A 14,502-nucleotide genomic window follows, 5' to 3' on the forward strand; every position below is an offset into this window, starting at 1 on the left:
TTTGGCCTAATATAAATTAAAATTAAAAATTATCTACATTTATCCTAATTTTAAAAGTGCTAATTATTTTTGTATTAACCACCATTGTATACATTGTATACCAATTATATTGGCTTCTCACACTTTTACTTTATAAAATAACCTCCAAAAAATTTTAAAATTTAACAAAAATAACTAACCATCAATTAAATGATCAAGTCACCAAAAAAAAAAAATCTGAAATTAAGATTTAGACTTTAAAATTAAAAATTAAAGATGGCGTATTAATTAATAATTATCATAATTACAAAACGGTTGCAAATTCTGCGAGAGCATGAAGGGGCAGAACCAATTACCAGTAGGAACATGATCAATGCCGATACATTCGATGTGAAATGACGCCGGAAAGCGATCACAGAGAAGAATGAAACCCCCCGCGAGAGGGATGTTGATTATTGCAACCAGCATGAGCCTCGAATTGAGAGTGTGTGCACAAAGAACCGCAACAATGGCAGACAATACCAGAACGAAACAACTTTCCTTTCTTCACCAATTTAATATCTCTCCCTCCATGGCAGAAAACCCACGCCTCCTACGCCACCACATTGTTGTCAATCAGCCAAGAAATAATCATTCTGGGATTCCATAACGTCGGCAAATTACGATTATCAGAAGAACTTCGTGCCCTCCTTATTTTTCTAGCAGCATTAGGACTTTCACCAGAATCACGACGACGACCGCCACCGCCACCGCCACCTCCACCAGCACGTGCACAAGAACAAGCACGTACTAAATTGGATACTTGATGAGACGGAAGAGTCCAATCTTCATCATCACCGGAGTCATCACTCGGTTTCTTGCGTCTCCCAGGCCTACCACCGGTTACTTCGAATTCGTTGGTTCTTTGTGCACCCACTAAATTTGTACTTACGCAAGATGTCTCTGTGCGATAAAAGTACTCTACGGAGCATTCTAACCCTCCAAAAAGACAGGAGGATACTTTTGTTATGAAAGACATCTTGCGCGAATACAAGTTTAATTTCAGTTTAGTGTGGGTACATATGTCAGCATTTTCATCTTTTACAGATACAAATAATTATTTATTCTATATTTGACTGTTAATCATTTCTGTTAAATTTTAAATTTTTTTAATATTATTTTATTAATAACAAAAATAAAATACTATTTTATCGTATGAGTATTGTCTTTATCTGGTGAAAGAAAAACTAACCGTTTCAAATATATCGATTTTCAAATATAAGAAAGGCTTTCAAAAATAAAGAAAGGAAGAAGGAAGGAGAATAATATATCAGGCAAGGTAGATAGATATCTTCAAACTTCAATGGACAATGATATCACAATATGTTCCCAATTTGAACATAGATTTGGGGTAATCCCTAGAAATACAAGCAAAAACACAATTGCACCTCCATAACCGGTTTAAATACTGATGCTCTATAGGTACAAAATTTAAGACCCTTGGTTTCAGATTCACCTTTCTAACAATGAATTTACACACGTTAAATGCCACTAAACAAAACCTATGAACTACATTGCCTTTGGCATCACCAACATTTCACAAAAAATACACCTTCACACTGGATTTGACCTATTCAACTACTACTAAATGTACCCATTCTTCTATAATTCTCTTTGTTTTAAAATATCTGCTACTTTAAAATTTTGAATTTACAAATATTTTAAAACAAAAGAATGTTATTTATTCATTAAATCTAAGGGATTTAAGTCACTGCACAATAAATACTATTTGTGTGGCCAAATCAGCCTCTCCAATTTGTGGCGGTTGGAGCGCAAACAGCTTCAACTGATAACCGCTTCATCACCTTTGGGCACGGGTCTTGCCCAAAATTGCTGTTTGTAACTGTAACCGTGCATCTTTGTTTTCCTATACATTTCTGTGGAAATGAAACAAAAAGCTAGAAGGTTAAACTCACATGCCAAAGAAACATTTAGTTATTATTAATGGTTTTAGACACTAATTTACCAAAGCAATGATCTTCTAAACTGTTAATAACTTAAGCTTTTAAAGGTTAAATTGTGCTTCATTGTTAGGTGGAAACTCCACATGAAGTTGATAACTGAGAGCCGTTAGATGAAAATTTAGTCAAATAAATCAAATCACTTAACTACTCTCAACTATCAACTTCACGTGAAGTCGATTGCACTTGAGTTTTTACTTCATTGTTATTGTAAAGTTAATAGAGTAGGTTGTGAAACCAAGAGTAAGAGGTAAAGCACAAGCACCTTCTCTAAAATGGCGTAGGATGAGGGGGAATGACATGCTCCTTGCTCATAGTTCCCACAAGTCCCTAGAGGAGTTCCAAAGCTTGCAAATTTGATGATGGAGATGGTCTGGCCAGGGCTGCAATGCAAGTGAATCTTTGGTGGGTGGAACTCCTCTGATTTCCCAAAGCTCTCAATATGCCAATTCTTAATGTTCGGATGAAACTCCGGCACGTCGGCGCAGACGCTGCTCACTGACCTCTTCACAAGAGAGATTCTCAAAGGATTGCCTCCGAGCTCCTCAAAAATAACCAGTAGATTTTGACTTGGCTTCAACCATGACCGTGGTACATGGTACCTGAAATATTTGTGGACAAGAGTTTAAAATTATTTAGGATTCAGTGTTTAAGGTTTAGGATTTATGATTTATAAAAAATGGTGATCTTAACAAGTTTTTTTACCATCTCTGGGTTGGTTCGCCACAACCAAATTGGCACTTTGGAGGCTTAAATGACCCAGCATAATTACAGCCACTACAATTGCCATTAGCATATGTGGTCCAGTATCTTCCAATGCTCTGTCCATTAATCCATATTTGACCTTTTCCCATGCCCTCCATATCCAATGCCAACGGTTCGTCTCCTTCGGGAGCATCAAAAAAAGTCTGCAAGAGGTTTACAGAATTGTATCTGTTTGTTTAGCTAATTGTTTAGTCAGAAACTTTGCATATTTCTCTTGAATGTTACCTTGTGCCATGTTAGTGGCTGATTTCTTTGTACAACTATCGCCGATTGCATCCACTCGACTGCAGAAAAACCATTAGGAGATGCAAGATTCATGGCCTCTCCTTTCAGCCCAACCTATTAATTTGAATGCTTTAGTATATATTGTCTTGAATGTGAAATGAGCCAGCATAAGCATGCATCCAAAGTGAGATTAATTAACAAACCTGATAAGTCCATTTCTGCCATGACAAGTCCCACTTTCCTTGGTCAAGTCCATGGAGTGAAACTGGACCTAGGATTCCTGTGTTCCATGACTCATAATGTTCACCAACATTCTTTGACAACAAAAAGAAAAAGAGTTTTGTTAATGACATTGGATGTTAGGAGGGAAAAAGAAACAATCATGCTATGTGTAAATAAAAAATCAGCCACCCAATTATTTACCGGTATAAAATATGTTAAAACACAAAATGAAAATACACATTGAAAATGAGTTAAACAACAAATATATTTATACACAAATACATGATAGCTGATTTTTGAGATGCACATAAAATTTTTGTTTTCGTTAATAGCTGGGTTTCTGTCTATAGGTGACCTAATTAGCAGTTACAAAACATCATACAACTTAAAACCAACATCATATAACAAGCACCAAGTTTTGGAGCGAAAGAAACTTACTGGAAGTCCAATGGCAACACTGAGCAGAGCAATTCTGTTTGTTCCGGCACGAAGATTTACCTTGCCGGTATATGTGATTCTTCTATACTCCCTTGTTCCATAGGCAGAACCTAGTTTCAATGATATACCATGCTTGATTTTACTAAACAACCAGCAATGTGATCCTAGAAATAATAAAGTAGAACTTCATACCAGAAAGTTGACCATTGATGAAAACATGGACAGCATGTCCTGTAGACCGAACGATAAGAGTAGGGAGTTCGCCTCCATGTAGAAACGATTCGGACGAACCTATATCAATGCTGCATATACATAGTATCTAATGAGTTACAAAAATTATGTATACTCAAAAGATCAAACTTAAGAAGCTAAACAAAATTAGCTGTGACTTGTGAAGTTCAATCAGGCTCATCACCTTGTCATATACCAAAGATAGTCGCTCGCATCGCGGGTTACATTTAGCTGGTCCAGGAGAGCCGGGGCAGTGATTGTAGAGCCGCTGTCGTCTAAAGAAGACGGATCTTCATCGAAACTCTCCCATGAGAACATATGAGTACTAGTTGGCAGCATTTGCATTTGAGATGTTTGCACTCCTACCTGCAAGTAGAAGAGTAATTCATTACTAAGTTTTCGCAATTATTAAATACAGAACAAAAATACAAAATGATACGAAAATCTATCAGATTTTTGTTCCATACTTTTGCTGTATTGAAGGCAACATTCCTACAATCTGGGAGGATGCTAACGGACCAAGGTGGCAAAGTGTAATGCATGTTATTAAACATGATTCTAACTGAGGATTTTGAATCATAGTTTGAGAGGAAAGCAGCGCAATCGCCGGATTCCGTCGAGTATACATGAGCCTGGAAAAAAATTACAGATGTTACAGGGTTAGTAGAGACTATATAGAGAAGCTAATCACATGTGGGAAGCAGAATGAGTATGAAGTAATTAAGGCTAAAACCTGTTGAGAGGCTCCTAGTGAAGTAACAATTGGATCAGTTGAAACCAAAGCTCGCTCACACATCTTGATAGCTTTATGAAGCTCTTTTAAATGACCATACTTGGGTTGCCTAATCAAACCTGCAAATGTTTTTGTTGAATGAAAAAATTGTCACTGAACTCATCAACCATAGAGTTTAGGTGTTTGGGTATGTTTGTTTGAAAGTGAAAATAGAGTAAATTTTTTTTATACAGAAGTATAATGTGCAAATTCACACTACACTCCAAATTATCCACCTAAATCTTCATATTAGGATAACCATCCACACACCTAGTGAATTGAATATCGATATATCAATTGTTCACATTGTTTAATATTTTCATTGTCTACCTATACTTTTCCTTTGAAAAATCATATTGGGTTAAATATCTTTTTGATCTTATAAAATATACATTTTTTTTTGTTGTACATCTTATAATTTTTTTAAAAATAAATTTTAAAAATTGTCTATCTTGATTCTTGACATTAAAAATATTCATTTAAGTAATGAGGCAACTGATTAATATTTCTGTGGTGTGTCACATTAACAGTAACACTATTTGATGGGAATTAAAATAAATAACTTTTAAGTTTTATTGTAAAAGAATTATGAAGATTAAAATAGAAGAAGTAATATATATATATATAACGAAACCTTATTTAAGCCACTTTTATTGATGATTAGTGACTACATTATTAAATTTGCTGTTAGGAATTTTGGTTGTTACCAAGTGAATAATAGAGACGATAGCACGTAGAAAGTGCTGCATTTTAAATTCTCACCATATTCATCTAGTGGAGCATCATAGTCATAGCTGGTAGTAATGAAAGGGCCACCAGCTGTTCGTCCAAAATTGGTTCCACCGTGATACTAGAAAAAAAATGTGAACTGTCTTGGTCAAATTGCAAAAATTAAATAGGTTCCATCATTATCATCTTGTCAATATAATTTTCCAAATTTAATGAATTTACTTTAAATAAACTAACCATGTAGTAGTTTACAAAGGACCCTCCACGTATTATAAATCTAGCAACCGCAAATGCCAAATCCTGTACGGGTCTTTTGTGAATTGGACCTCCAAATTCCGTAAACCTGCATATATTATCATGCAGCAGGGTCCTCATTATTTAATATAAATTATAGATTTAATAGTGATTTATTTTATTACTTTATAATTTTTCTCATTTTAAAGGAGGTGTGACTGATAACTGAAAAAGAAAATGTTTACCAGCCACTCCAAGCCTCTGTCCATATCATTGGCTTATAGGGTCTATTGGGAGTGAACTTGTCACAATAGAAGCCATTGCACGTGTTTATCTGTTGTCAAAACACATTAGTTTAGTTGCCGTACTCCTTTTGAGAAATGTATTACAACTAATTTTGGATCTTTATTTTATTTTAGAGCAATGCTAGGGACAGTAACACTTGTGATTGGTAGCCATCAATTAGTCATCAATGATGATTTGATGGTATAAGATTGGTGTGAAATTTCATCCAATGACTCACCTTTTTCTGCTGGTTATATGCTAGCCAAAATACAATAAAATTACTGGCCCCTTAAATTTTTCTTTTATTTTATATTATATTTCTTGTTATATCTCAGCCAACACATTAGAAGTAGTTAGTTATATAGTGCATATAAAGTTTAAGGATTTGGATTCTCTCAAGTTTGAATTTCACTTTAAAGAGTAAAATGTGATTTCTTATTATTTATTTTATAGGCGGGACTAAGAGTAAATATGAGAGAGAAACCATTTAAAGTAGAAGATCACACTTTACCCTTTAAAATAAAAATTCAAAATTTAAAAGATCCAAATCTAAAGTTTAAATATTATTAATTTTAACATAATAATATAAATTTTAAGGAGTTAAGATTTAAATTAATCTATAAAATTTCATTTATACACGAATAAAACTTCAAAGATCAATCCAAATCTTGAATATTTGACATTTCGACTTTTAGTATATCATTGAAGATTTTATTTATGCTGATCACCTTCGAAGTTACAGATTTAAGGTTGCGTTTGTTTTTAGAGATAGGACAGAACAGAACATGACACTGAGATGGAGACAATAAGATAAAGACACTAAAAATTATTTTCTGTGTATTGTGTTTGGATATGATGTATAAGTGATAAAAATAACAAGTTAGGATGCTACTAAAAAAAGTTAAAAAACTCACCACTGGATCTGGTGCATCCTCTTCCTTGCACATGACCCATGGGACTCCTGTTCCCGTCTGAATCGCCATTTTAGCAGCCCAATTAACATAGTTTCGGCCAGCTTCTCCAAGTAACTTACTCTGGGCCCCATACTCATTCTCAATCTGGACCAACATTTTGCACATGCTTCGTTATTATTCCCAGATCTACTCTTGAGTGAATGTGAATCAAAAGTTACAGCTACTCTACTACCACTTTTTTATTTTATTAGTGCTGGACATGAAAAATTCTCTCATAACAGCTACTACTCTAACAATTAATGACAATCAATTGCAGAATAAAATACAAGAAGAAGAAAGTATACCTGAGATAGTATGATAGGGCCACCTTGGGATTCAAACAGACCCTCACTCTTCATCATTCCAACAATCTTCTCAGTAAATCCTTGCATTGCCCTCTGCAAATCAAATTCTCAATTGAAAAATTCAATTCATAAGAAGATGTTGAACTCAATTATGTGACACACCTTGAAAGGTTCATTGTCTGTTCTGAAGCTTATTCCAGGAACATACTTCAGCCACACAGGAAATCCTCTATATACAACCAAAAAAAAAATGATAAATAAAATTAAAGATTAAATTAAAAGTTGTAAAAGTAGTAGTGGAGAATCGAAGGTACCCGAAGTTCCATTCAGCACAGACATAAGGTCCAATGCGAAGATGAGCGTAGAGACCAGCTTTCTGTATTATCTTCATGAATCTCACCAGATCATATCTTCCTTCAAAATTGTACTGAGCATGCAGAAAACACAGTGAACAAAGATCAAATTGAAAAAAGAATTGAAACAGAAGCCAGATAATAATAAGAAGAGAGTGAGGTACATTGCCAGGGGAAGGCTCATGAACATTCCAGAACACATAGGTTTCAATCACATCTATTCCTCCTTCTTTTGCCTTCTCAATTAGATCTTCCCACATCTGCACAATTCAAATATAAATATCAGAAACTTCGCTTTAATTCTAATTGAACTGGTAAAGTACTACACCGACAGTTATTTTGAGATGTTAAGCGTTTCATATTTTTTATTAAGTGGAAATTTAAGTGCAGTCCCCGATAGCCAGATAAATGATTTAACTGATTTGACTAAATCTTCATCTAACAGTTTTCAGTTATCAATTTTACGTTAAGTCGACTCCATTTGAACTTCCACCTTATTATTCTCAGGGGAAAAAAGAGGGGATTAGATTACATACATCAGGGGTACTTCTAGGATAATGCATGGAGCCAGAGAAAAGGATTCTTCTTTGGCCATTGATGAGAATGGCCTTTCTATCATATGTAACAGTTGAGTGAACAAGGTGAGTGACAAGGCACAAAGCCAAGCAAAATGCAAACACAACTTTGGAAACCGAGCTAGTTTCCATACTGAGAGAGAGAGAGAGAGTCGAAGATCAAATTGAGAAGAAGAGAGGAGTACTTATAAGTAGAGCGTATGATTTCATTGCAGGCACAGGTGTCTTGGAATACAACACTACGTGGCTTTGAGTTACAAAGTATTTTTGTTTATAATGTGAGTGTGAAGAGTAAGAGTAAGAGTAAGAGTGAGAGTGACAGCAGCCATAAAATTGTGGAAACGGTTTTGTTTTCTTGTGCGAGTTGTCTCAGCACTACACCAAGTGACTTTAATTCTTTCAATGCATCAAACTGAATTTCGTTTTTAATGCATTAAATGACTAATTAGTAATTTCATAGAAATAGAATTCCATAGAATAGGAAAAGGGAAATAAGAAGGAATTGAATTTAGAGAAGTAAAGTTTTAAAGAGGAAATTATATCAATGATTAATTTCTTATATGATTGATTATATCACCACTATGATTTTTTATATAAAATTTTCCTATTAATTACTTAATTGAGTCTATATCTCTTACAATAGTATCTAATTTTTAGATAGTAATGGTATAATAGGTATTAATATAACAAATTTAAATTAATCTAGTAGTTAATTTATTAGTCTATTTAAATAAGTATTCAAAGTTTGAATTAAGTCTTATTTATATAGTAATTTATTATTTAATAATAAATTTTTAAATAAAATTTAAATCTGTAATAAATTAGTCTTTGATTTATTAAAGTAAAAAATACTATAAAAAAATAATAAGTGTTAATATTTAAAATATACAAATTTTAAAATCTTAACCTTACTAGTTTTATGTAAAAGATAAGAATTTGTCACAATTTTACTATAAACCATGAGATGAATATATAATATGTTCACAATATAATTTTTAGGGCAATTTACTTAAATAAATAAAAAGGGGGATTTTTTTACGTAAATGTGCAAATCTGTTTGTTGTTACGATTATGTGCAAAACGGATTTATATGTAAACCGTGGCAACCCACCACGGTTTCTAAACATGCATAAACCGTGGGAGGTCACCACGGATTAGGAGCAAAAATTTGTAGGAGAAAACCGTGGTAGGTCACCACGGTTTATGAAGGAAATTTGGCAAGCATAAACCGTGGGAAGTCACCACGGTTTATGAGGAAAGATTTAAGCACATAAAACCCGGTGGGTTACCACGGTTTATGTAGAATAATGGGCAGAAAACGTGGTAGGTTTCCACGGTTTACTATGACGGAAATTCTATATATATGTGGGTGATTCAAGCACCATAAGAGATCATTCTCACAATGGCTAGTGAGGAAGAGAGCTTTCTTGCTCTGGTGCATTGCTCTGGAAAAATAAAAAAAAGCAAAAGCCAAGGTGTGAAGTTCACCGACAGAGAACCACTAAGTATTTTTATCAGTTCGTCGATGAGTTTGTCTGACTTGAAGAACAGCATCTTGGAGAAGCTTGGCGTGTTGGGTTGCAAGTGGGTGAAGAAACTATTCTACAAGATTCCCATGGCGGTTGTCTCGACCGGTGTTCAGTATGAAACCTTTGCGGTTAAGGCTGATGAAGATATTAGGGTTCTGTTCTACTGTGTAAGGAGTTTTTCGGAGATCAGAATCCATGAGTTGTTCGCGAAGTTGGAGGTTGGTGTCGATAGTTCTGGGGCATCCGCTCCAGTTCCTTGCGCAGCTTCCGCGGGTGGTGCATCTAGTTCGATGCCTGCGGTCAGACCGTATCTTCCGCCGGTTCAATCACCTTCTTTTGCGGCTGATTTAGAACAAACGGAGGTTGTTGGTTCTGTCCCTTTGGAGCATGCAGCAGTCATTGAGCCTCCCAACGTTGTGGGCACCGGTGGTGGCCTCGTGCCTTATATCGAACAATTTGGTGGACCTGATCAAGTAGAGAATGCAATGCGTGACGATGAGTCTGACCAGGAGCCTGTTGATATCGATGGTGACAGCGACGAAAACACAGGCGGCGATCCACATGCGCAGCATCGGCCTTCAAGTTCTGGTTCTCATCAATTTAAATTGAAATGATGTCAAAACAAACCATAACACATGCATTTTTTACAATTTATGAACGCATATTTTTAAACCATACCTAGAAGCAAGCGGAAAACCGAACCGGTCAAAACCAGTGGGCCTCAAAGTGGGAAACCTCTAGAAAATCCAAGACTGTAGTAGGTGTAGCGGCCCAGCCAAGTTAACGACGTTTCTGTTTGTACCACGACAAAGACACCTATACAACCAGGCTAGTGCAGCGGAGCCCCAGCTATATCTGCCCAAGTCATCCAATGATGCTAAATAAGGCAACCAGCGAAGGTGTACCCTGTTTGCATTCTTGTCCGCAAACAGCTGAGACGACAACAGCATCAGGATATAAGCGCGTGCGTATACACGCACGGTCTCATCAGTAGCATCTGCAGGGAGAACTCGGAACCTCTCGTGGAACCATGTGTAGCACACTGTCATCTACTTCACTTTACTCTGTGGAGGTAACTCCCCGAACAACTCCCGGAACCACACCCATGCTGGTCTACCGTGTTCCATCAGATTCTCAAACTCAGTCAAGCACCCACTAACGGGTGCACCATCAATCGGCAAACCCAGCTGATACGCAACATCCTGTAAAGTAATGGTGCACTCACCAAACGGCATATGGAACGTGTGGGTCTCCAGACGCCACCGCTCAATAAATGCGCTAAGCAGAGACTCATCAACCCAGAACCACTGACTGTTTAGCCTAGCAAGATGATACAAGCCCGCAGTCTCCAGATACGGTATAATCCGGTCATGTAAGGGCATATTCTGCTGCCGCCTAACGGCGGTAATAACCCTACTAGGCTGCAAAACGTCGGTAACAAAATCCCTTAACATACAACCATTACAAACAACAACAAACATAATTTTCGTAGAAATTATTAGACTGCTCACATTAAATTCATTGATTCTGTTATCGTGTATTAAATACTGAAGCTAAGAAAACTATGCACTCATTACAACAAATTAACAACATAAATACAGAAAAAAATATCTTTGAATAAAATATTAATATTTATAATAAAATATTGTACAAAAATACTATTAACCACACTAAGAAGATAAATAAGCATAATAAAATATGCATTACTAACAATACCGATAATAACATTAATATTTATGTAAATAATATTAATCAGAATCACAAAACAAATAAACGTAATAAAATATTTTTACTAACAATATTCCTATTAACATATCAATTGCTATATTAGAATAAATTTAATAACAATAATAATAACAATAACAGTAACTAACCTCTTCGTCGATATATCCTGCCACGTGAGCGATGCCATTTAGTCGGTACAATCGATCCTCATCCTCCATTGGCCCCACCACCCACTTCTCCTTCGCTGCCTCCAAACCTTTTCCCAAATTCTCTCTACAACCCAGCAACCCACTTTCTTCCTTATGTCCCTAATGAATCCGTCCCTGCCTTTAGCGGATTACTTATATATGTAGACACACGTAAACCGCGGTGGGTTACCGGGTTTTACGTTCAACTATGTTTCCTCATAAACCGTGGTGACTCCCCACGGTTTATGCACGCCGATTTGTCTACGTAAATCGTGGTGACCTACCACGGTTTACATATAAATTCATTTGCTCCTAATCCGTGGTGACCTCCCACGGTTTATGCATGTTTAGAAACCGTGGTGGGTTGCCACGGTTTACATATAAATCCGTTTTGCACATAATCGTAACAACAAACAAATTTGCACATTTACGTAAAGAAATCTCCCATTTTATTTATTTAAGTAAATTGTCCTAATTTTTATATGAAGATATTATCATTGAAATATTTATCTTTTTTTCTATTATATATTATGATTCGTGACTTTAATTTTCATATTATAACAATTTTTATTCTCTTTCTCATAAACTAATACATCATTGCTTTCTTCCTATATATTTAAATGAATCCACTCATTAAACTAATACATGATTGCTTTCTTCCTATATATTTAAATGAATCCACTCATTAAGAAAAATATTGAGATTATGTTCTATATTTATATGAATTTTAACGGTAAAAAGTAATTCAATAACATTAGTTAATTAGAATAAAATATACTTTAAATATAGTTAATTAATTTAATATTATTAGGTTTTTACTGTTTATTTCTAAAACTAATGTTCTCTAATCTCGGCCAAAATCGTTATATACCTTGACTACGAGTGGTAGTATATTGACTTAATGATTTTGAAGATATCTTGAGCACAAATATTGTTGTTTGGTGTAAACCTATTAAAAAAAATTAAAAAATCTAACATTAACAAACACATATAAATACATAAACTTAATATTAACAATTTTAATATTAAAAAATTATATGTAATCAAGCCTACATGTCATCAGATCAAATCTTCAACCGGATGACGGACGGTGACAGAAGAACATCTTACTGTAAAAACTAAAAGAATCATCCATCGCGGTATCTGTCATTGGATTTGCATGTGGTGTGTAACAGAGAGAAACACAGTTCAGATTTGGGACTATAATAAACTGCTAGTGTTCTGGACCCATCTATGACATCACAGGGATCGACGGGTAGTCGGGGTAGAGGGTGATCATTGAACAATCTTGGGAATTTGATGAAAGCCCTCCCTCTACCACGACCACGAGACTCACTCGATTTACCTCTACTACCTGTCGTCATGTCTGCAAACAGAATATATTATTAACACTAATAAGCATATATACTACACAAATCATTCAACATTTAGATTATTTCAAAAAAAAAAATTGACGTAACCCCCCCTAAAATTTGACATATAGCTACCATTACAATTCCCAAAAAGCTAACCAACCTCAATCCACAGCATCATCAGTGAGAACACAAATAAATTCACAATATTTTTAACAGATTATAATTATTTTTTATATACAGGTAAATTTACAAGCTTTAGAGTTAACTATTGCTACTATTAAACACTACATAATATACGTATATTATATGAACTTTAAACTGGTAATATTTTTTGGTTACATTTCCTATTTCAAAATTCAAGCATCTTACATTTCTTCCTAAATTCTAAATCAACATACAACTAATTCATAATTTTTAAATTAACTTCATCTTAAATCCTAAATTAGCATATGATAATCAAATCCTAAATTCTAAATTAACTTTAACCTTAAATCCTAAATTAACATATAATTAATTTTTAAATTCTAAATTAACTTAACGCTAAATCCTAAATTAACATATAATAATCAAATCCTAAATCATAAATTAACATATAACTAAATTCTAAATTAACATATAACTAAATCCTAAATTAACTTAAACAAAGAAAAAGAGGAACCATGAAACCTAAGGAGAAAACAGAAGAAGAACAGAGAAAAAGTGAGAGTCGTATTGGTGCTGGGCGACGACGGCGGTGGTGCTGGATGGCGACGATAGTAGACGAACAAAGAGAAAAAGGGAATCACGATTGACGGAGGAGAGAAGAGGAATGGGCTGACGGAGGGAAAAGCGGCGGCGGTTAGAGAGAGAAAGGGAGAAGAGAGGTGAGAAATAGAGAGAGAGGAAATTTTGAAATGAAGGAAAAAGGATTCGCGCTTTGAATTTTAGGGTTTGTTATCGTCGAATTTATCGGTAGATAAATCCGACGCTAATTCGTTGCGGATCACCAAAATGCAGCGTTTCACTAAATTTTGTACTTATTTTCTCTGTCTTTTCTCCAAATATTATCAACAAATTTATTGTCAAAAACTGGAATCCACTAGTAATGAGTTGACTAAATGAATTCTATATTAAAACTGTTTATAAATCCGTCAATAAATTTAATAATACTCAGTATTTTTTTTTTGTAGTGCAATCGAATGATTTTAATATATACTATTGAAAGAAGTTATAATTGATATACAATCATGTTAAGATCTAAAAAGAGGTGTATTATAGAAGATTTATATAAATACGATGAAATATTATATTGTGTCTCATTCTATAGTTTTGTTTGATAAAATTTTTAAAAAAGGTATTTCTACATTTAAAAGTTATAAACTTTTCATATTATATATTTGATAAATAAAAAACAATATATTTGTATTTTTTAAAAAATAAAATATTTTTATAAATATATTAATGACAATTAATTAATATAAAGGACAGTTAAAAAATATTTGCTGGCTTGTTGTTGATTAATTTGTCTTTCAACAGTCATATCTTTAAAGTAGTAATGCTAGGGGTCAATAATTTTTGTGATTGTTAGCCATCAACTAGCCATCAATGATGATTTGATGGTGTGAGATTGGTATGAGATTTCATCCAATGGCTCACCTTT

At 34.4% G+C, this 14,502-nt stretch overlaps 1 protein-coding gene across 1 annotated transcript; it reads right to left on the reverse strand.

Annotated features, from left to right (window-relative positions):
* Positions 1–1,288: 1,288 nt before the first annotated feature.
* LOC107477747 (beta-galactosidase 3) lies at positions 1,289–8,292 on the reverse strand. Its single transcript, XM_016097844.3, has 19 exons — positions 8,028–8,292; positions 7,656–7,751; positions 7,453–7,565; positions 7,301–7,367; positions 7,139–7,231; positions 6,795–6,938; positions 5,841–5,929; positions 5,599–5,704; positions 5,395–5,482; positions 4,594–4,712; positions 4,328–4,492; positions 4,045–4,226; positions 3,822–3,931; positions 3,630–3,739; positions 3,173–3,283; positions 2,970–3,083; positions 2,685–2,887; positions 2,245–2,581; positions 1,289–1,895 (listed from the first exon to the last, which is right to left on the reverse strand). Exons 1-19 carry the CDS (start codon positions 8,196–8,198, stop codon positions 1,761–1,763), a joined length of 2,553 nt encoding a protein of 850 aa, XP_015953330.1. The 5' UTR covers positions 8,199–8,292; the 3' UTR covers positions 1,289–1,760.
* Between the last annotated feature and the right edge of the window lie 6,210 nt (positions 8,293–14,502).

The sequence above is a fragment of the Arachis duranensis genome, chromosome 1, assembly GCF_000817695.3.
Source record: "Arachis duranensis cultivar V14167 chromosome 1, aradu.V14167.gnm2.J7QH, whole genome shotgun sequence".
NCBI classification, from domain to species: domain Eukaryota; kingdom Viridiplantae; phylum Streptophyta; class Magnoliopsida; order Fabales; family Fabaceae; genus Arachis; species Arachis duranensis.